Source organism: Plasmodium brasilianum, chromosome 12, assembly GCF_023973825.1.
Source record: "Plasmodium brasilianum strain Bolivian I chromosome 12, whole genome shotgun sequence".
Classification (NCBI taxonomy): Eukaryota; Apicomplexa; class Aconoidasida; order Haemosporida; family Plasmodiidae; genus Plasmodium; species Plasmodium brasilianum.
Genome location: NC_090125.1, coordinates 2,672,797 through 2,695,521, shown reverse-complemented (window position 1 = coordinate 2,695,521; position 22,725 = coordinate 2,672,797). Strand labels below are relative to the sequence as shown.

At 26.5% G+C, this 22,725-nt stretch overlaps 3 protein-coding genes and 1 pseudogene across 4 annotated transcripts; 2 read left to right on the top strand and 2 right to left on the bottom strand.

Moving 5' to 3' along the window:
• Positions 1-1,266: 1,266 nt before the first annotated feature.
• MKS88_004552 (RAP protein) lies at positions 1,267-6,957 on the bottom strand (the record flags this gene model as incomplete). The annotated part of the gene is made up of 2 exons (XM_067217736.1): positions 1,267-1,462; positions 1,772-6,957. The coding sequence occupies 2 exons, from the start codon at positions 6,955-6,957 to the stop codon at positions 1,267-1,269; spliced, it is 5,382 nt and encodes a 1,793-aa protein (XP_067072135.1).
• Positions 6,958-10,453: 3,496 nt separating this feature from the next.
• On the top strand, positions 10,454-11,530 carry MKS88_004551 (HSP90 co-chaperone p23; the record flags this gene model as incomplete). The annotated part of the gene is made up of 2 exons (XM_067217735.1): positions 10,454-10,482; positions 10,726-11,530. The coding sequence occupies 2 exons, from the start codon at positions 10,454-10,456 to the stop codon at positions 11,528-11,530; spliced, it is 834 nt and encodes a 277-aa protein (XP_067072134.1).
• A 2,541-nt stretch (positions 11,531-14,071) lies between these two features.
• Positions 14,072-16,747, bottom strand: MKS88_004550 (glucose-6-phosphate dehydrogenase-6-phosphogluconolactonase; the record flags this gene model as incomplete). Its single annotated transcript, XM_067217734.1, has 1 exon — positions 14,072-16,747. The coding sequence occupies one exon, from the start codon at positions 16,745-16,747 to the stop codon at positions 14,072-14,074; it is 2,676 nt and encodes an 891-aa protein (XP_067072133.1).
• Positions 16,748-19,005: 2,258 nt separating this feature from the next.
• On the top strand, positions 19,006-22,481 carry MKS88_004549 (annotated as a pseudogene). The gene is made up of 2 exons: positions 19,006-20,101; positions 20,203-22,478. Coding segments are annotated over exons 1-2 (3,372 nt in total).
• Positions 22,482-22,725: the final 244 nt, after the last annotated feature.

Here is a 22,725-nt window from a genome sequence, read left to right as displayed (position 1 = left end):
TGTACGTATACCTGCATACATACATGCATACATACATATATATATATATGTTTGTACACGCGCATAGGCACAACTGGCACTTACGTGTACATTAAAAGTGACAAAAGTGAAGGGATACAAAACAAGAACTGAACTAATTAAAAAAGAATTAAATAAAAAATTGCCAATTTGTGTTTAGGGTAACAAACAAAACACAAATTTGTAAGAAGTAAATATGTGCATGTTAATAATTATCACAAAATTTAGTCAAAGTGTACATTTATGTTCTACTTCACAAATAAAAGGGAAAATGGAAAATATAAAAAAAAAAAGAAAAAAAAAATAGATAAAAAAACAACAAAAAAAAAAAAAAAAAAAAACAAAAAAAAAAAATAAAAAAACAACAAAAAAAAACAAAAAAAACAACAAAAAAAAACAAAAAACAACAAAAAACAACAAAAAACACCAAGCAAAAAAAAATAAGAAGAAATATAATTTGTTATTCGTTCTATGCTTTATATATGTACAATGGATCATATTAGTGTATGCAAAAAAGTGTATGCTGTTGGGAATATTCACGTGCACAGCTTTTTGCTGCTCTGTGACCCACAAGATCTATATTCAGTAAAAGTGAAAAGTACGCAACGTATGCAACGTTTGCAAGTATATATACAATTTACAGATAATTGTGTGTGTTAAAACATACAACTGAAGAATACATATTTTTCTGCTTTCCTATTTCTTTCGGTGTTCATATGTACATACACCTTTTTGTGTGTGAAATATGCAGGAACAAATAATGACAAAATGCAAATAAAACCAAAAAAAAAAAAAAAAAAAAAAGTCAATATAAAGAAGCAAATATGCGAAGACGTAAATAAATAAAAACCGCAGAACAATCATTTGAATATGATAAAATAAAGAAAAAAAAAGGTGTACACATCATGCAATGTCATCCCCTCTACAATATTTTCAATGTTGTAAATACAAAAGGAGAATAGAATGCACTTAATTATACTTAAAATTATACTCTTATATCAGACTTTCTATGCTAATAACACATTCATGTATGAAGAATTTACTCCTCTCAGAGTAATAACTCGAATATTAATTGAAACAAAAATGGGGTTACCTAACTTCGTGGGTCATATATTATCTTCCAATGCGGTGTGATTCAACAAAAAGGATATTGCACAAGAATATGTGTATGTACAACACATATATAATATAAAACCCATTTTCCCATATTGTTTTCTCTTTTTAATATGTACAAATTTGGAGAAAAACTCAAACCACTTCATTACATTTTAAAGAACAGAACTTTAGACACTTACTAATTGTCGACAGTTTTTGAATTACATATGCATCTCTTTCACCCTTCTTTAGTTTATTCCATTCATAAGACGCTATGTTAATCAGTGTCCACCCACTTTTTTTCAGAAGATTACTCTTAAAATAAGTTGTTCCACACCTCACATACTTCCTATATGGGAAAAGCAAAATGAAACAGTAAAATGAAGCAGTAAAATGAAGCAGTAAAATGAAGCAGTAAATCATAATAGAGTGCAAAATAAATGAACAATTTTTCATGGTAGTCAAGCTGAACTGTTCCGCATGATTGTTCTATTTTTGCATGTTTTGCTGAAGTTTGCTATTTTTTTTTTTTTTTTCTCACTCTATCACTCTTTCACTCTCTCAATTTCTCATTCTCTCTCATTCTCTCTCATTCTCTCTCTCTCTCTCTATATATATATATATATATATATTTTTTTTTTTGTTGTTTTTGTTTTACTTCTTAACGTTTGCAGGGTGTGTCTGGTAAATCTCGTTCAAGACGAGTAAGTGGTGAGAAGGACCATCAATTTCGATAGCAATTTTTTCCCTCAAATTTTCCCTTTTTATTCTTATATCGATGGCGAAAAGATCTTCCGTAATATATTCATTTTCATACGTTACGTTATGTTTGTCTAATATTTGACATATTTGTTGGTGAAAAGTAGATATGTTGTTATTCTTCTTAATTGTGCTATTTTTATAATAATTTTTTTTTAAAAGAATAAAAATTTGATCTTTGAATTTTAGGAAACTTTTTGAAAGTTTAAAATTTAAAGAAGAATATTTTATCCTTAACCATAACGTAAATATCATGTGCAGGTACATTTGATTGTATTCCATAATTTTAATATCATCCCAATTATATATATTTATAAAATTCAGTATTTTTTCATTTATTACATTCACAATAGAAACACCCCATAAATATCTTGATAATAATAAAAGAGATACATCATCATACTTTTCCAGAATACTTATTTCATTAAAAATATAGTCGTATATTTTCGCTAAGAATTTCGAATCATTTGTATGCAAAAATGGGGATACTCTTTTTCCCCCTCTCTTTATGCCCTTTCCATTGCCTGCAGTGTTGTCCCTAAGCAGAGTATTTTCACTAAGCAAAGTATTTTCACTGAGCAGAGTATTTTCACTAAGCAGAGTATTTTCACTAAGCAGAGTATTTTCACTACGAACAGTATTTTCACCACCCACAGTATTGTCATTTATTGCCATTTCACAACATTTTTCCCATTTTCCACTAAAATTTTTGCTGATCCTTTTCTCTCTCTCTTCATATTCCACCCCCGCTAATTCATCATCGGGACAGTACGTAAAAGCATACGCCCATGCCATTGTAGCATACAATTCAGTAATTACTTTCAGCTTAAAATGTTTTGTATTCACATTTTCGGAATTAAAATAATCATTTAATGTTATATTTAACAAGATAACTTGCCCCATATTATGAAATAAGTTTTTGTTATATACCCTAGATTTAATAAAGTACAAAAAAATGGAAATATAATTTTCTATTATTACATTTTGATATATCTTATATTTTAAAATAAAACTAATAATTTTTAATGAAAATAAAAACTCTGTTTTGTGATAATAAGATAAACACCACAATACTTTCCCCAGCAACTTTACGTCCTTTTCACTAAGCAGTAAATTATTTTCCACTCTTTTCAATGTTTGTTCTATACACATATTATACAACTTTTTATTTTCAATTTTAAGTAAAGTAATTGATTCCATATAATAACAAAAATTAGGAAAATTAAATTCTTTACTTGATAAAATTCTTTTTTCTGCATATTGTACTAACTGTTTTAGGGTCTCAGGAACGTTGTACCGACAGTGATATATATCTTTTTCCAAATAATCATTCTGCTCATTTTTTACTTTAATACCGTCACTTCTGTGGAGGAAACCATGTCCACGATCATTCTGATGATCATGCTTTCCAATATTTCCATGATTGCTGTAATCGCCATGGTCGTCATGATTTCCATCATTTCCGGTAATCCTTTTATTCCTTTGAGTACTACTTCCTCGGAGTGTACTTCCAACACTGTAAAGACAGTATATGCGGGAAAAGCAGGGCAAGATAATACACAGACTTTTTACATTTAGAATTTTACATTTTCTTAATGCTACGTCACATAGGAAATCAAAAAAACTCCTATCAAAGCAGTGCATTCGGTAGCAGTTTCTTACAAAGAGAGCAAACTGCTCCTGTTCAAATGTATCAATAAATTTTAATGGTACACTACAGTCATTATGGGAAAAGTCTCTTCCTTTACCTGAAAAAAAATTTCCTTTGATTTCTTTACTATAACTTTCACTTTCCACTTCTGACGATCTGACAACAAATGAATTGATTTTGTTAGTAATACCACAACTTATGTAATGGTTACTACTTTTTAACTCTGCACATAAATACGTAAACTCAACTAAATCATTTACTTTGCAGTTACCTATATTTTCAATAAATTTTTTACAAAAATATTTTTCGATACCCCATACATTATTGCATCTAGATAAAGCACTTAAAATAAATAGCATATCTTTTATAGTAAATGTGATGTCATCAAAAATATTGTCCTGTAAATAGTGCATCATATCAACTGAATTTTCAAGGTGTGCATAAATAGAAATGAAAAGAGCCGTAGTTTTGGACGATGCATGCTTCATTATATTTTCGTCTATTATTTTTCTTTTTATTATTTTATCAAATATGGTTGTTATTTTATTTATTTCTTGTAAAAGTAGTCCTCTGCTTGTACCACTTTGGACAGAAAGTACATCGTTTGGCGGTAATTCGCTATGTGGAATTGCAACTTGAGCCATTCCGCCTTGCCCTACTCTGCCTTGTGCTATTCCGCCTTGCCCTACTCTTCCTTGTGCTATTCCGCCTTGCCCTACTCTGCCTTGTGATATTCCGCCTTGCCCTATTATGCCTTGTGCTATTCCGCCTTGCGCCATTCTGTCTATGTCTACCCCTTTCGAGAACAATAACAAAAATTTCATGTACCTGAAGTACACCCAGGACACATCACTAAGCAGAAGAATGTTCTTGTTTCTCTGGTTCAAAATAGACGAAAGGGTAAAATCGATGAAAAAAGAAAAGACCTTTAAGAGTTTATTTAAATGTGTTATTATACCCTTTATTTTACAAAAGTGAGGGAAAAAAGAAGAATATTTATAAAAAAAACTAATCATATCCTTTTCATTTATATAAGCAAAATGTTTATCAAAAAAGAAAATCAAATCGTTATGTATAACTCTTAATGCATGAGGATAATTTCTATCATCTAAATTTTTGATTCTTTCAATGAATCCATACAAATTAGTTCCTATTTCGTAATTTTTCATGATCTTTTTATTGTCAGTTAAGCACAAGCTTTTTTTATTAATTGAAGACGAGTACACAACAGTATATTTGTTTAATTTTACTGAGAAAATCTCCCCTACCTTTAATGATCGGATTGAGCGAAAATTTATTGAAGAGTAATATTTACAATTTAAAAAAAACAAAAGTGGTGGATCTTTTTTTTTGTTCCATTTTTGCTTTACATTAATATTACCATTAGGGGGGGTATTTCCCCCCCCATAATTTATACACATTCCACTGGAGTTCGTATGTGCACTATCCACCTCTTTGCAGGAAGAGCTCTCTTCATGCGACATCTCCTTATTTATTTTCATCCACTGTGTATATTTGTCCTTTCTAAATAACAGAATATCTATAGACATATTCAGAGGGTTTTTGTATTCATGTATTAAAGTCATTTCATTGGAGTACTTTAAATTATTGCTCAGTATAATGAATATATCTTTTTGCATGCTTGACACTTCTACATCATGTTTTCTTTGATGCATACTTATTACATATTTGAATACATTAAAATTATGCATGAGAAAATTAATAGAGTCATTTAAGATATACAAAGCATTTTCTTCTTGTCTATTAAAATATAAATTCATTAATGACTCATCTTCCATTATAAAAGATAAAAAGGAAAAGTAAAAATTTGTTAAGGTGTCATAAGAATTATATATATAATTTACATTTTTCATTAATTTATTCAATTGAATAAAACTATACAGAAACAACTTTGCAGAATAAATATATTTAAGACATAGGGACCATATAATTAAAGCCAAATTTTCAAAAGTACAAGTGATATTACTACTTATATCAATTATTTTTTTCATTCTCGAAACATGATCCATCATGCTTCTATAAATTCGAATGTTTTCCCCTTTCAAACTATCTACTACATTACATCTTTTCATAATTTTCTTTTTTAATAATTCGTACAAAACAATATTTCTCTTTACAATTCCTTTCTTTTCTAATTTATTAGATTTATTCCCCTCAGGCATATATAAAAATGGGCTTTTGCATATACAGAATAAAATTGTTATTAGTTCTTTATTCCCTAACGAATGTAAAAAATGTTTTGTCCCTAGGATGTAAGCAATTGTACTTTCAAATAAATCTGGAAAAAATATATTTCGATTAACAAATGACAAAAGCATGCTAACTAAAGATTCCTGGTTATTCTCTTGTATTATCTGTTTATGTATATTTTTATTTATAATAAAATTTTTTATCCTTATATAAAAATGAAAATTTGTAAAGTTTACATATGAATAAGAGAACAACAAAATTATAAGCTCCTTATTTTTTAAAACCGGTACAAGACTAATACTTCTTTTGTAATACTTTTCATGCATTTCTTTGTACTGTTTATTTAGTTTGCTTAACGCCCAAAGAACAACAACATAACGAGACGCACTTAAGGACGGTAAACATGCGTTTGCATACCTGCACAATAAATTGAAGCCATTGAATGTGTAATGCATGCGTGGAGTAATTCCATAGTCATAGTTATTTTTGAGTAATTCCTTCCCTTTTTCATGGTCTAGCACATTTAAGTAGCTTTGATTGTGCCTGCTCTCGTTGTTGCTATTGTTTGTCCCTCTGTAAGTCTTTTTGTTCCCTTCCTCAAAAAGGTCTGTAAAAAATAAATTACCCTCATAATTAGTGCAGCTATAGATTATATTATTTATTATTGTATGACGGTGTGCATGTTGCTCTTCTATATTTAGTAGAGCCTCTTTTATATTTTTCACTCCATTGAGACAGTGAACGCTTGTTAAACCGATTTGGTTTATTGTGTGAAAAGCAGAACTATTGTTATGTTCTTTTAAAATGGTATAATATTTACAGAGTGACCAGATAAAGGAAGAAAATAAGCGTTTGTTGTAGTTATTTTTTACCTTCTTTATATTGTCATTATTATTTAAGTAATGAAAAATTATGTTAATTTTGTCTTCTATTTCTGTAGTAATATGTGCCTTATATTTTAAGTAAAGAAAATTATTGTTGTGTATTAACTGCATTGATCTATGAAAAAATGTTACATAGTTTATTATGTTCGTATTTTTCTTATTCTTATTTATTATTTTTATTATCTCAAGAAGGTTTCCATTTTTTAATATTTCCTTATTTATTTCTATAGCTTTCTTCAGTACATTCTTTTCTTTATTTGTGGAAAAAAACGCAACTATGTAAAATCTGAATTTGCGTACTTGGTATAACTTAACGGGTATGTTGGAAGAACTCAACATTAATATCCTTTTCCTATAAGAAGTATTGTCTGCTAACGTTCATAATGTTTTTATTTTATCAACAATTTTGAAATATGTTATAAGCTTAATAGTCTTTATTTATTTTACTTTTTTTCTTTTTTTCTTTTTTTTTATATTTCTTTCTTCTGTATTCTTTTATAACATCATTTTATATTTTCATGTACATTTTAAAACTTTCTCCAAAAAATAAACAAAAAATGTGATAAGAGAAAAAAAAGAAAATAAAATGATAAATTAAATTAATATAAAATATGATAAAATAAAATAAAATAAAAAACCAGCTTCAAATGATTTTAAAAAATACATACTGTGTATTTCAAAGTATTAATAAAAAAATGGAAGTGTTTTTCACTGTTTTTCTTTAAAAAAAAGAATAGAGGAAGAGAAAACATTTAATCTAAGGAAAATATGATGAAAAAACTTCTATAAATAGCGATTTTCTTTTTCGGTTTACAATAATATTTTACAATATAACGTCAAAGCAATTCTCTAGATCCCCCACTATTGGATATATATAATAGTACCTCTACATTTCTCGTACCGTTCAGAAAAGTTAGTCTCTAAATGATTAAATTTTTTTTTCAAATATTTCATTTGAAACAAACAAAATATGATATGTACAGTGACATACACTGTGTGAAATAAAAAATTATGGAACATATAAAACGTAAGCTCACAACTATTCTTTATTTTTAAAACAAAAACTATGAAAATGGGAACGTATCGCTTTAAGCCACTCACGCAACGCTTTTAGTGTATGCGTATACCCAATCATTTATGTAATCATTCATGTATTCATTTTTTGTGTATACATGTGTGAAATATTTTAAAAGAGTCTTCAGAGTTTAACTCGCAATATAATAGTCATATTTAACATGTTTTTTTTATGAATAAAATGGTAGAGAAAAAAGTTAATAAGTTACAATATAATAAAACAGAAAATGCCGTCTTACCTTTTTATGTAACTCTTTTTTTTACGCAAGTTCCATTAGAATTAATTCTTTTTAAACACATAAAAATGGTATAACAAAACGGAAGTTGGTAAATTTTACTTTTTATCTTTTTTTTTAGTTGAATATTGAAATTCTTAAAATATATGAACAAAGCTATAGCGCATATCCCTTGCAATAAAATATTTATATTAGGATTAGTTAAAAAAATCAACTAATTTTCTGTGCTTTTATGGAGAAAAATTTCCACCAATATTAACCAAATATAATAGATAAAATATAGATACTACCATAAATTTGTAGCGTATTTTTTTTTAATTTCTCAAAAATAAAATGTATCATCGCATAGAACACTGAAATGTATTTTATTTTATTTTTTTTTTTTTTTTCTCTTCTTTTACATTTTAAGAACATAAAGCGTACACATACATATTTATATATTAGCCGTCAGTATTTTCTTTCGTACAAATAAATAATGATTTCTTTTCCCCCCTTGTAATCATGATGTTTCCGCATGGCACATGGAACTTAAAAATGAATGTAATAAAAGACTACAGCGATCACACCTTAAATTATTAATGTGCATGCCGCTTAGACTTACAATATAGTTATGTTACTCTGTTATTAAGTTAGTATATCATCATGTTAATATACTGTTATGTCATTATTCATGTATGTTTATATATATATGTATATATGCTATATGCACATTTATAAGCAAAGATTTTTTGCCACAATTTTTACTAAAAAACAGGTACATTAATATATATAAATAATATAACATTTCAGTATATTATAATTTTCGTGAAATTTCAATTAAATTAAAAAAAAAAACTTTTCATAAATTTGTAAATGATTTTAATAAAATTGTAAATGATTTTAATAAAATTGTAATTGAGTTGTGTTCTTATAACACTGTTTACAAAGGTGAAAATTTTCTTAAAGATATATGAGCTCTCCTTTTACATTTAAAAAAAAGGAGTTTTCATAAAAATAATGCAATTTTCTTATAATTTTTTTTCTTTTTTGAATACATAGTGGGTATAAATTGTATTTTTTCTACGCAATTCTAAACAATTTTATATACTATTTTTTTAACTGTATTAAGTAGCTCTCATTTTGTAATTTTTTTTTCGTATTTTTAATATTTATTATATGTAATCACTATTTTTTCCTTTCAGTTATATGATTATAATTCTTTTTTTTTTTTTTTTTTCTCATAAACATGACTTCTGTAAATTTTGCAAATTATAGGGAAGAAACATTTTCCTAGTAAGGGCTTTTTTTTTTTTTTTAAACATGCCTTTGCTATTAAGTGCAATGAAAAAATAAATAAATAATGTGGTATTTACTATATATATTTTAATGTATGTATAAGCTAAGGTATATATATATACATATAAGTTATATATATATATATATATATATATATAGTATATATAAATGTTTGTATAAGTTGTGTATATATGTGAATGTATATATATGCATATATATATATAGAATGAACACGCCAAAGGGACGTTCTTTTTAAATTTTTTTTTTTATGCTTATTCAAGAAAAAAAAAAAAATATATATATAACTATAATATATTATATTTAACTGTATACATTTCAAAAAATATTAAGGAAATATACAATAATAATTAAAAATCTTGGAACTCAAAAATATAATAAATAGAAAGGTACAATTTTTCTTTCCCTTATTGCAGTAACAATATATTTACAATTTTTTGTCAGTGATGCGCATAAAAAAAAAAAAAAAACTTAAAAGAAATTAAAACAAAATAAAACGAAACGAAACGAAACAAAAGAAAAATACAAAATATATATAAATTAACAATTTAATTAAATAAAATTCAAATGTAGTAAAATTTTATATATATACATATATTTTACATACTTACATGAAAACATACGGAAGTATATATATATATACAAAGAAACAGTAGTGCATACATTTAACTATTACATTTTTATATCAAATTTATACGAAAATAACCCTATAAGTTCTCACAGATAAAATATATAAAAATATTAATATAGTTCATTTGTATCTTAAGGAGTATTAACTCATTTTTTCATCCCCTTTTTTAATTTTACTTTGAACAATCATTTTCCCAACATGCCGTAAGTTTCAAAAAAAAAAAAAAAAGTATGTATTTATATATGCATAAAATGATGAATAGAGAACAGAATATCTGTGATACTAAAATAAAGCTTAATTACATTTTACTTTTCCCCTCTCCCTTTTTTGTACATTGATTTGTTTCATTTTTCCCTAGTTGATTTACATATTATATATAGATATTTAAGTGTTGACTTCTACATTATATATTTGGTATATGAATGGTGGATTTTTGTTTATTTTGTGTATGATTGGCCTTTTTATAAAATAAAAAATTAATATTTTTTGTGCGGCCCAGTTGTGTACCTTTGAACGTATATTATTCATATGTATATACTGCATACGTGTATAAATAATATATATATGTATGTGCGTAATATGTTCGTATTTTTGTTCCGTAATGTTACTACTTGAATGTTTTTTTTTATGGTTATTATGTGGGGATAAAATCTACGTATATTGTTTTATTCAACATATTTCACACCTTTTTGAGTCAGAGTGTCGTTACTATGTTATTAATGCGACATGTTGGTGCATAATAAATGATTATATATAAAATTACCTAAATAAACATATAAATGTATATATGTGCATATATGTATATATATTTATGCACATATATATTTATGTACCTACATAATCATCCATTTGGGCGTGTTTTTTCTTTTTTAGTCTATTTCCAGTAGTTTTGTGGGCTCAAAAAAAAGAGTGCCTTTACCTAACCATAGAGTTACAAGATGCGGAAAATACGAAAATTGACTTAAAAGAGGATAAATTATATTTTTATGGAACCAAAGATAAAAATGAATATGAATTTACTTTAAATTTTTTAAAACCTATAAATGTTGAAGAATCCAAATATAGTACCAAGAGAAATATAAAATTCAAAATAATAAAAAAAGAAAAAGAAAGATGGAAGACAGTAAATAATGATGGAAAAAAGCACTGGATTAAATGTGACTGGAATTCATGGGTTGACACGGATGAAGAAAATAAAACAACAGAATATGATGATATGGCAATGAACAGTTTTGGTGGAATGGGAGGTATGCCCGATATGAGTCAATTTGGAAATATGCCAGGAATGGGAGGATTAGGAGGAATGGGTGGCATGGGCGGCATGGGCGGCATGCCAGGTATGGGAGGAATGGGAGATCTCGATTTTAGTAAGTTAGGTAATATGGGTGGAGAAGATATGGCTAATTTTTCTGGATTAGGCGGAATGGATCAATTTAAGAATATGCCAAATATGAATAATATGAATGAGGACGATTCCAGTTCTTATGGTGATGATACAAGTGATGAGGATGATGATGAAGATGACGATGAAGATGGTGATGATGTTGATAATAAAAATGATGCAGATGAAATTCATGAGTGCAATGATTCTAAATGTAATATGGATAAAGATAGCAGACGTGACGAGGAAGCAAAAATTCAAGATCCAATAGTAGAAGTTCAGGAACCCGTGGCTTAATTTTTAATTATGCCTTATTTTTTACTCATCATATATATTATATATATATGTAAATACACATTTATGAGCATCCACGTATTTATATGTATTTAATCATTTACATGTGGGCAATTATTCACATATATGTAATTATTTACATATAGGTAATTATTCACATATATATGTAATCATACACATATGCATAATTATTCACATATGCATAATTATTAACATATGCATAATTATTCACATATATGTAATCATTTACATATATATATATATATATAAATGTACATATATATACTTTTTTTATATTCCATTGGAATATTTCACATTTTAAGGTTTAAAAAAAGAAGAATTATCAACAGTTAATATGTGCAAAATAAATACGAAATGATATTATGAATATATCCTTTTATGTATGATATATTATATGTATATATATATATATATATATATATATATTATATATGTGTATTTCATAGCAGTTTATTTATCAAAAGAAAAGTTTTCTTTTATACATTTTCAAAAAGAAAAAAAATTCATTTAGTAAAATTATTGTAACTTAAAGAACAATTATATATATTATCTTGAAAAAAAAAATAATATATCAGGATATTTGATCTTCATGTGGAAGGTCCATAAATATTACAAAGAACGTATTGAAAATATAAATACAGGAAAAAAATTATGAATAGTTATAAAATGTATTGATACTTTTTTAAAAAATGTAAACAGAACAGAATAATTGCGAATATGCCCGTGGGCAAATAACGCGCGAATAATATATGTACAAAAAGAAAAAATTAAATGGAAAAATAATGATATAAATTTTTATATATAAAAAGAATTGTTTTGTTATACATCTATTTTATTTTAATATAATTCTTAAGAAATACCTATTATTTTGGATAATGTCAATGTTTTGCTTCATTCGTATTTGTAAAGTGGCTTCTTACAACATTTTAATTTTTTTTTATTTTTTTTTTTTATTGTAACTGATAAAATATAAAATAAGGATTTTATATAAAAATTTTATTGTGTGCATTAATTTTTGCACTAATTTTTATATTTTAGCAGCACTTATTACCCTAATAAAAAATATAAGTATCTCATTCTGAAGTTATCTTCTCTAACCTCTTAAAATGCTTACTACAAAAACGAGTCAATGAAAATACGTTTTAACATTATATAAAAGAATAATAATATGAATGCATAATTAAACTTTTTTAGTTAATGTTCTTTATATAGAAAAATAAAAAATAAAATATTAAATTTATGACTGTAATTTTGCTTATCTTGTATAATTCATTTTAACTATGAGTAAAAGTTCGAACATTTTCTTATGCTTATTTATAATACCTTTGTTACTTTAATTCGCCTTAAAACTTATTTTTGTGTTCAAGTGTTAAAATTTCAAAAAAAAAAATTTCTTTTTTATAAACTTTACCTTTTTTAATAAAATTACTCACCATATAATATCGCTATATCACTTGAGAATGTTTCATTATTATATAAAAATGAATAGATCCTTTGGCACACATATCTAGTAATTTAAAAAAAAAAAAAAAAAAAAAAGAGCAGCCATAATAAATGTATAAAAAACAAAATAAAACAGTTCTCACATATTCACACACGTACAATTTTTTTATGTAAATATTTATATAAAATAATACACCCATTTCCTTATATTTTTATTATCATTTTAAATATGCGAATTTTACGATAAGTAAACAAATAAAATGTTTAAAAAATAATTTAATTTTAGCGAAAACATTTGATATTTTTAATGTTTCTCTTTTCTTTTTTCCTTTTTTTTAATTGCCACTATGTTAATAATATAAATATATGTGAATACTTTCAAAAACGCTGCGTCTTGTATAAATTGTGTAGCAAAATAAAAATATTTGAAAACATAAAAAATATTCTACATAGTAAACTACTTATTGTGGTTATCATATATATGTAGAGATTTTGAAATCCATAAATTTATAATAAATATGTAATTACTTAATTAGGGTAAATAGGTAAGGTAGATGGGAGATTAACACATATATATGTGAAAATTCATAAAAATTAATTTTTCGTAATTGCACATATACGTTTATACAAGAAAAGGTACACTGTGACTTCATAATAAGTGGAAAAATTTTGCAAAATGCGAAATGTTCATAAATATGCATATAAAATGCTAGCAAACAAATAAACGAATAAACAGAAAGAAAAACGAATGAATATTCGAATATAAATACGCATGATTAAACGAACGCATTGACGAATGGATAAATGAATGGATAAACGAATGCACCTATTAATTAATAAATGTATTCAAATAAGGATTATATGCCCATACACATGCGTACTTACATATAAATACGTGTGCACATATCTGTGTTGGAAATGTTGCAACGTCATTTGCAGCTATTGTTAATTTTAAGCACCAAATAATGTGTGTAAAACTGCCTATCTACGTTCGTTTGAATATATAAATATATATATATATACAAATGTACATACACTAGCGTATGCGTTATAGCTTATGCGTTAGCGCTACCCGTAAAATTAACTGGTTTTAAGACACTTCTTTTCCCAATTAATATCTAGCAGATTATCCTCATAAATGGAAGATTTTCTGACAAATTCAGGAGTGTTCGTATAATTTTTTCCATAGTTATAATATTTCTTCACAAGATCAAAAACTTCTTTTGGCCCTGATGAACCAAATGGATATTTCAATGGTTTAATTTGTTTTTCTTGTAATTCGTTTAATAAGGGGGTAAATATTCTCCATGATTCATATAGTTCTTCATCTGAAATAAATTTTTTTTTATATCCTTTAAAACATTCTAATAATAAAGTTTCATATGCCTCTGGGACATTGGCTTTTTTATTTTTTTCATTAACTGTTAAATTTAATTGTACTTCTTCCATTTCCTCACATCCAGTTTTTTTGATCATCATTTTTAGATATATTACTTCAACAGGTTGTAAAATAATAACAAACTCATTGTTATACATATTTTCATCAGATGAGCCCATAATATTATGAAATTGAATTCTGATTTCACATATGTCTTTATTTAATCCTTTTCCTGTTTTAAATATTATTGGAACACCATACCAATTAATAGAATTAATATATAAGATACATGTACAGAATGTGGGAGTAATTGAATTTGCATCTATATGTGGATCATCATGATAACTATGATTTCTTTTTGATTCATCAATATTATCTTCATTCGAATTATCTTCCTGATAATTATTTGATTTGATATATTGACCAATAATACTATCTTCTAATTTTATAGATGGTATACATTTCAATATTTTAACCTTTTCATTTTTAACTGATTCATCACTTAAATCTATAGGATCCTCCATAGTTATTAATGTTAATAATTGTAACATATGATTTTGCATAACATCTCTTATGATACCATATGGATCAAAATACTGACCTCTACCATATACTCCTTTTGTTTCTTTTAAGGTAATTTTAATGCATTTAATAAAATGCCTATTCATTAAGGATAATAAAAAAGTATTCGTAAATTTTAATTTCATTAATCCTGAAACCATATCTTTACCTAAATAATGATCTATTCTATATATATGTTGTTCATTGAAATTTTCTAATATCTGTTTTGATAATATTTTAAAAGATTCCAAATCATTTCCAAAAGGTTTCTCTAATAATATTTTGTCCGTCCCATTGCTGTTCAAACAATGTTTCTTATAATTCTTTAATGTACTAACAAAAATGTGCGGAGGTAATGCTAAATACAGCATTCTGTTTATCACATAAGTATAGTTCGCCGTGGAATGTGCTACATCAGTTGCATCCGTTGGAGGACATCTTGACCATTCATCATTTGTGCCCCTTTTGTGTAAATCACTACTGCACGATTTATCCTCACCTATAATATTGTAATAACACGTGTACTCATTGGAGTGCGCTTCCTGCTCCACCTCTATCAAATATTTATTAAAATTTTCAAAACTTTCTGAACAGGCATAATTACCAATATAGTACCTGCACCTATGTTTGAACGAATTTAAGAGATCTCTTTTTTGCGAAATAGACAAATCCTCATAACAATGTAAACACTTCTTCAAATATATGACTAGTTTATCAAAAAAGGATTCAAAATCTTGTGCTGTTCTAGCAAAACCAATTACTAATAAATCTTTTGGTAATAATTTATTACAAAATAGTTTAAATATAGCTGGATATATTTTTTTTTTTGCCAAATCACCTGAACAGCCAAAAACAATTATAGTTAATAATTCTCTTTTATGAAAGCTATTACTAGTGTGGGATGATATGGAATTATTGGAATCATAAATTTCTTGTAACTGTTTTGTATAATTTTCATAACCACATGTTATAACAGTAGTGTTACAAGTATCTATTAAATAAACAGCTGGGTATAAATTATAATTCGCATCTATATATGATTTTAAAAGCATATTTTTCCATAGGTCTAATTTTTCTGCGGAATTCAATAAAAATATTTTACTTAGTGCATTTCCTAATACATCTAAAGATACTGTAATTCTTTTTCGAACATCAAAATTATTAGTAGTTGTAAAATATACATATTCTTTTAATAAATTTAAACTGTCATTCTCATTATCGTTTTCATTATTTTGCATATGATGAATTGACTTATCTTCATATATATACCCATTTTGATAATTATTCATATATATATTATAAAATATATTTGGAAATAAACTAGCTATATGAAAGTCACTACCCATACCTAATATTGCTATATCAATTTTCTTGTATTTTTTCAGCATGTACTTTATTTTTTCATTATATTCTCTTATACATTCAACAAGATTCTTTGTTGTGTCTGGTCTGAACAATTGTTCCTTCTCATTTATACGTAATTCATAAAATAAAAATTTAATATTCTTATAATTACTAAATTTATGATCATCACTTTTGTATCTTTCATCAATTATAAAAAAAATTAGTTTACTTTTATCAATTTCTACATCTTTAATTAAACATATATTTTTATAAACATCGATAGGTGTTCTACCCCCTGATAATCCTATAACTACATAACCATTTTCGTTACTTAACTGCTTTTCATGTATTTCCTTGCAAATATAATATGCTGCTTTTATGTTAAAATCTGTTAAGTCCTTAGCATTAAGGTACTTCACCTTGCGTAGATAACTCGCTTCCTCCAAGCTTTCTAAAAATAGTTGATAGTCCATTTCGCGCTCAACTGTTTTCCAGGAGAGTGTCGACGAATACGTGAATATGTGTACAGGTGCATGTAAGTAGGTATATATATATATATATATATATATATATATTTATATGTACGTATACATGTATATATGTATGTACGAACACTTCGCGTAGTAAAAATTTTGCGCTTGGAGGAACCACCTTCTAACCTTTTAAGTTGTTTAAGTAATGTATCTCACAATTTATCTTAGATAATATATTATTATAATGCAAAATGCTCTTTTTCTTACTGTAACTAGAGTTAAAGAACATTTTTTTTTTTTTTTTTTTTTATAAATTACAAGAAGCAAATGAAGCACAAAGATATAATTCTATATTTAATTATATATTTGTAAAATTATGTTTTCACACAGACATATAGAATTATTGTTACCGTAAAATATTACATTTATACATGCGTACATGCACAAAAATACTTCTATACATAATGGATGTGGTTTTCCCCATATATAGTAAGGTTTATATTTTTGAACTCTACTGTGCTTTTATTACTTATAGCTCACTTATTTTATTATTATTTTTCTACTACATTTTTGTTATTTTGCCATTATTTTGCTTTAAATTGGCTTTTATTTTTCTATTATTTTGCAATTAATTCGGTATTAAGTCGCTATTAACTACTTTTTCGTTATATTTTCGTTATTAATTTGTTAATATTTTGTCAATATTTTGCAAATATTTTGTTAATATGTTGCGAATATTTTGTCAATATGCTGCCAATATTTTGTCAATATGCTGCCAATATTTTGTCAATATGCTGCCAATATTTTGTCAATATGCTGCCAATATTTTGTCAATATGCTGCCAATATTTTGTCAATATGCTGCCAATATTTTGTCAATATGTTGCCAATATTTTGTCAATATTTTGCCAATATTTTGCTATTATTTCGTTATTACTTTGCTAATATTTTTTTCTATAATTTTGCTGTAATTCCGCTATTAATTTGCTATTTTTTCGCTATTATTGTACTATTATTTTTTTTTATTCCTTTATGCCCTTTTTTGATAAATAGTGTAGCACAAAGTAGTAAGTTACGTAATGCATTCAATAATAATTCTATGTTATTCGAAAATTAGCACATAAAACATTCCTTAAAATATATACAGAAAAAAAAATTACTAAATTTTATACATTTATATATATATATATATATTTTTTTTATACATTTATGATCTATGTATATATAATATATCTATATATTGTATGCTGTACATCTCCCAGTGTGCTTAAAAAGAGCTTCATATTTCATCATTATATACTATAAGTTATACTTTATTTTCTTTCCTTTATGAAGTAATACATACATCTATATGTAATATAAATATAAATAATATATATATATATATATATATATATATAAACATACATGAACATACATAAATGCATACAATATATACGTATAAATAATATATATATTTATATATTACGAATGTATTTATTCGTATATGTATCATTCGCGTATTATATAACACGTTTTGATGAAAAAGTTAATTGAGGAAAAAATGAAGAATAATAAAAAAAAAAAAAGAAAAAGAAATCATAAAACTATAAATGTTTGTTTTTATTTCTATTTATAATTTTATATATAATTAAAAATCAGAGTTAAAAATCTTTTTCTCTCGTTATGTATATATAAAATAATGTATGCACACAAAAAAAAAAAAAAAATATACTATAAATGGGTATAGTATATATATATGCATATGTATATGTATATGCTTTTATGTAATTCGTTTATCTTTTTTTTTTTTTTTTTTTTTTTTCACCCACATCCTGTGACGTTGTATTATCATCCACTATCATGTTTTTGTAATTCAATCAGGCATTGTATTTTAAGCAGCATTTGCTTAATTTATTTTATTTTAATTAAATAATGAAATAGATGGATGAACAAATAAATGAATAATCAACGAAAAACGCAATCTTTATTTTTTTTTTAATGTATATGTAGGTACATATTATATAAATATATGCAAACGTATAATATTTATAGGTAAATGTATGTATTTGTTTACATATATACATACTTCACGCGAACAGAATTTAATTATTTTGAAGATTTTTTTCGCTCATTTACTTTTTATTTATAATAGGCATTATAAAATTAATGGTGAAAATGCCATTGCTTTATTTTTATTTATTTGAATTTTTATATAAATTTATTCTTTTTTTTTTTTTCTATTTTTTTTTTTTTTTTGTAACCTTTTATATTTGAAATATGTTAAATGCAAAGGAGCATGAAGAATGTCAAATAGAAGACAGATCAGATAAAATTAATTCGCCCAAAATAAACGACGCATATTTATATGCATATAAAAATAAGATTGAACTTAATGAGGTAGTAAATGAGGAAGTGAGTTACATGACAAATGACTCGATGATTGGCATACCAAATAACTCGATGATTGGCGTGCCAAATGATGTGCGTTCAGCGCGTAATGTTGAAGACTGTTCCTCGATGAGCCCGACAAAGGTAATGCACACGGACGAGAGGGGGGACTACTTATCATTAGATAGGCAAAAAGAAAAAGTAATAAATAGAAGAAAAAGAGGTAAGTATAATAATAACAAGATTGACGATAATAGTTCAATCGATAATAGGAATAACGTAAGTTATACTAAATGTTTTCGAAATGATGATGACACAAAATTTGTTGACGATGTTGATGGACATGATGTTAATTGCAGTAGTGAGAAAAAAAAAAAAAAAAATGAAAGTAAAAACGAAAATGAAAATAAAATCAACACAGACGAAAATGAAAATAAAATCAACACAGACGAAAACGAAAATAAAATCAACACAGACGAAAACGAAAATAAAATCAACACAGACGAAAACGAAAACGAGTTAAAACAGTTTTACCAGCTGGATGAAGAAAGTGAAGCCAAGAAGATTATTATGATAGGAGATGAAAATAAAAGGCGTCCAAACAATGGCGAAACACGTGAAAATTTATCCGATGATTCTTGCTCCTTATATGAAAGTGAAAATGAAGAGACAGATTTATGTAATAATGGACGAATGAGCAATATTAATATTGTAAGTGACGATGATGCATCAGATGGGTCAGATGTATCAACCGATTCAGCCGAATCGTCGACATCAAATAATTATGGAAAGTATAAGGATATGCACCCAGATGACTTAATCCCATTATATGAAAATGAAAACACAACTGATATGGGGAAATTAGAACAAGTGGGGGATGACAGTACAGTTGATAAGTATTTAGACAAAAATTATAAAGGGCAAATAATTATTGATGGTAAAAATACAGTGGATGAATATTTACTTGTTTCAAGAATAGCTTACTGTGAGTTAGCTAACCAAAATGAAATCGATTCTCTCGAAATAAAAACAAAAAAAAAAAAAAAAAAAATGCAGTCCATTTTTTAAAAGAGCAAAAATATCAAGAAAATGAAACGACAAACGATATTTCTAGCTATGATGATTCAGGTGAGGAAAAGGGGGATGCCTCTTCACCAAATGAAACAATAAGTAGTAGTATACACAGTAAAGAAAACAACATGAACTTTGCTATGTACTTTTGTGATGATGAAAAGGAACGGGATGAGCATAATGAAAATGACAAACACAGTCATAGCGAAGAAAGGAAGCGGCTCGGAAAAAAAGATCATTTGGATAAAGAAAATCGATGTGATAAAGAAAATCATCCCGATATAAAAAACGACCTTGGTTTAAAAAACAAAGCTGAAGAACAGCGCGAAGGTGAAATCGAAGTAGATGAAACTCCTAAGGGCCCTATAGAAGAGGTGATACCCGATGTAATAATTTTAGATGCAAATGATAAACTAAAAGGAGAAATGGAAGACAAAGAAGTAAACAAAACAAATGCAGAAACGATAAAGGTCAATACGGATATCTCAAAAAATGGCGTACATTTACATTATTTAAAAAATTCAAAGATGATAGAACAATCATGTGAAGAAACCAAAGGGTTGAAAGGATCTGATAAGGATATGTTTGAAGGTAAAGATAGTCTCAAAGAACATAATAGAATAAGATTAATAGGGGCACCAGAAAAAGTAAAAGAAGATGGGAAAATAGAAAAGATAGGAAAATTGGTTAATTTAGAAAATGATATATTAACAATTCATGCATTTAATTCTAATTATTATTTAAGTGTCGCATCTGTTTTATGCTTACAAAATAGGAAAGTAATTGGTTGTATTATTAATGTAAACTCAAATGAAACTGAGGTATTCTATTATGCAAAATTAATCTTTTCAAATATTAAAGATCAATTAAAAAAAAATATAGATATATATGTTGATATGAAACATGCATTATTTATGAATGTAGGAACGTCCATATGCTCAGAATTCTTTACTGTTTTAAAGAATCAAAAAATACCATACGTTTTTATCAATTACAATGATTTGTATAACATTGCGGATATGCAATTACTGCAAGGTGAGGATCATAACAACAGAGGGAATAGTAATGTAAGTACCAATCGTAAGTGTAATTCTACTTGCCTTAACAAATATGATAAGCATACTGACAGTGCAGAGACGTGTACATCATTCAGTAATACAATGCATTGTAATGACAAACTATCATGCAATGATACACTGTCTCATAACGGATCAAATAAAAATGATAAAAAGATTAACATAGATAATAAACATTCTAAAAAGGGTACGAAGAATAAAATTTTATGTAAAAGTTATTATAAAACATCCTTAAAAAGATATATTCATCCAAAACATAATAAGCTGCTGAAACAGTATAACAATATCACTTCAAATAATAGAAATATGAATTGTAAATATAAAAACTTATCCTTTGTAAATGTAGGGAATGCGCATGCAAATAGTATGACAGTGCATAATCGTGCTCCTACTCTTTTTCATAATTACATGATAAGATGTAATGATGCATACAACAATACAACAACCAACATGACTGTAGCAAGTAGTGAAAGCGGCAATGCGCTATCCAACAGTTCAAATGGGATTAATTCTGCAAACGGGGTTATGTCTGCAAATAGGGTTAATGCTGCAAAGTGGGTTAATGCTGCAAAGTGGGTTAATGCTGCAAATGGGGTTAATGCTGCAAATGGGGTTAATTCTGCAAATGGAGTTAATAGTACAAATTTTACGAATAATTACCTGTCCACTATCAGCAGTAGTAGTGGAATTGGCTCAATTAATAACATGACAAATTTGGTTAGTCCATATCTTAATAACAATACATGTTTTATGCGTAAATCTACTTTTCTTTATAATTACATTCAATCATTTGTAAACGAAAGAATTAATAGAAAGTTCTTGACTAAAAATTATTTTAATGTGTATAATCAGAGAAATGATGGGAATGATTGTCCACCACAACATATGACAAATACTTTACACAGTGGGCATGTTTATAACTTGAACAAGTTCAGGTTAAACAATAATTTGCCAAATGGGATAAACAAGTGTAATATAAATAACAAAATGAAAACGCATGCTTACATTAATTTTATGGCATTTAACCGAAAGTTGCATGCCAGGGGGGAAACAACCGGAGGTAATAATACTAACAATAGTAATAATACTAGCAATAGTAATAATACTAACAATAGTAATGATACCAACAACAGTAATGGTACCAACAGTGGTAGTAACAATGGTATCAAGGGTAGTAATGGTACCGACAGTGGTAGTAACAATGGTAATGCTAACTGATAACTCCCCCTTCGGTGCCAAAGCCATATATCACGCCTAACGATAAACAGAACATGTAGTATTTTAATAGAATAACGTTCACTTGTAAAAACAATGCATCGTCGAGCCTTAAAGCAAATGACTAATGCAGTTACGGCTGTATTTGCAATTATTAGAATATTATCGCATAAAAAAATGGTATATCTAAATATGTCATAAAAAGAAAAAAGGAACTGATGATGTGTTTACTTATACGTATATATAA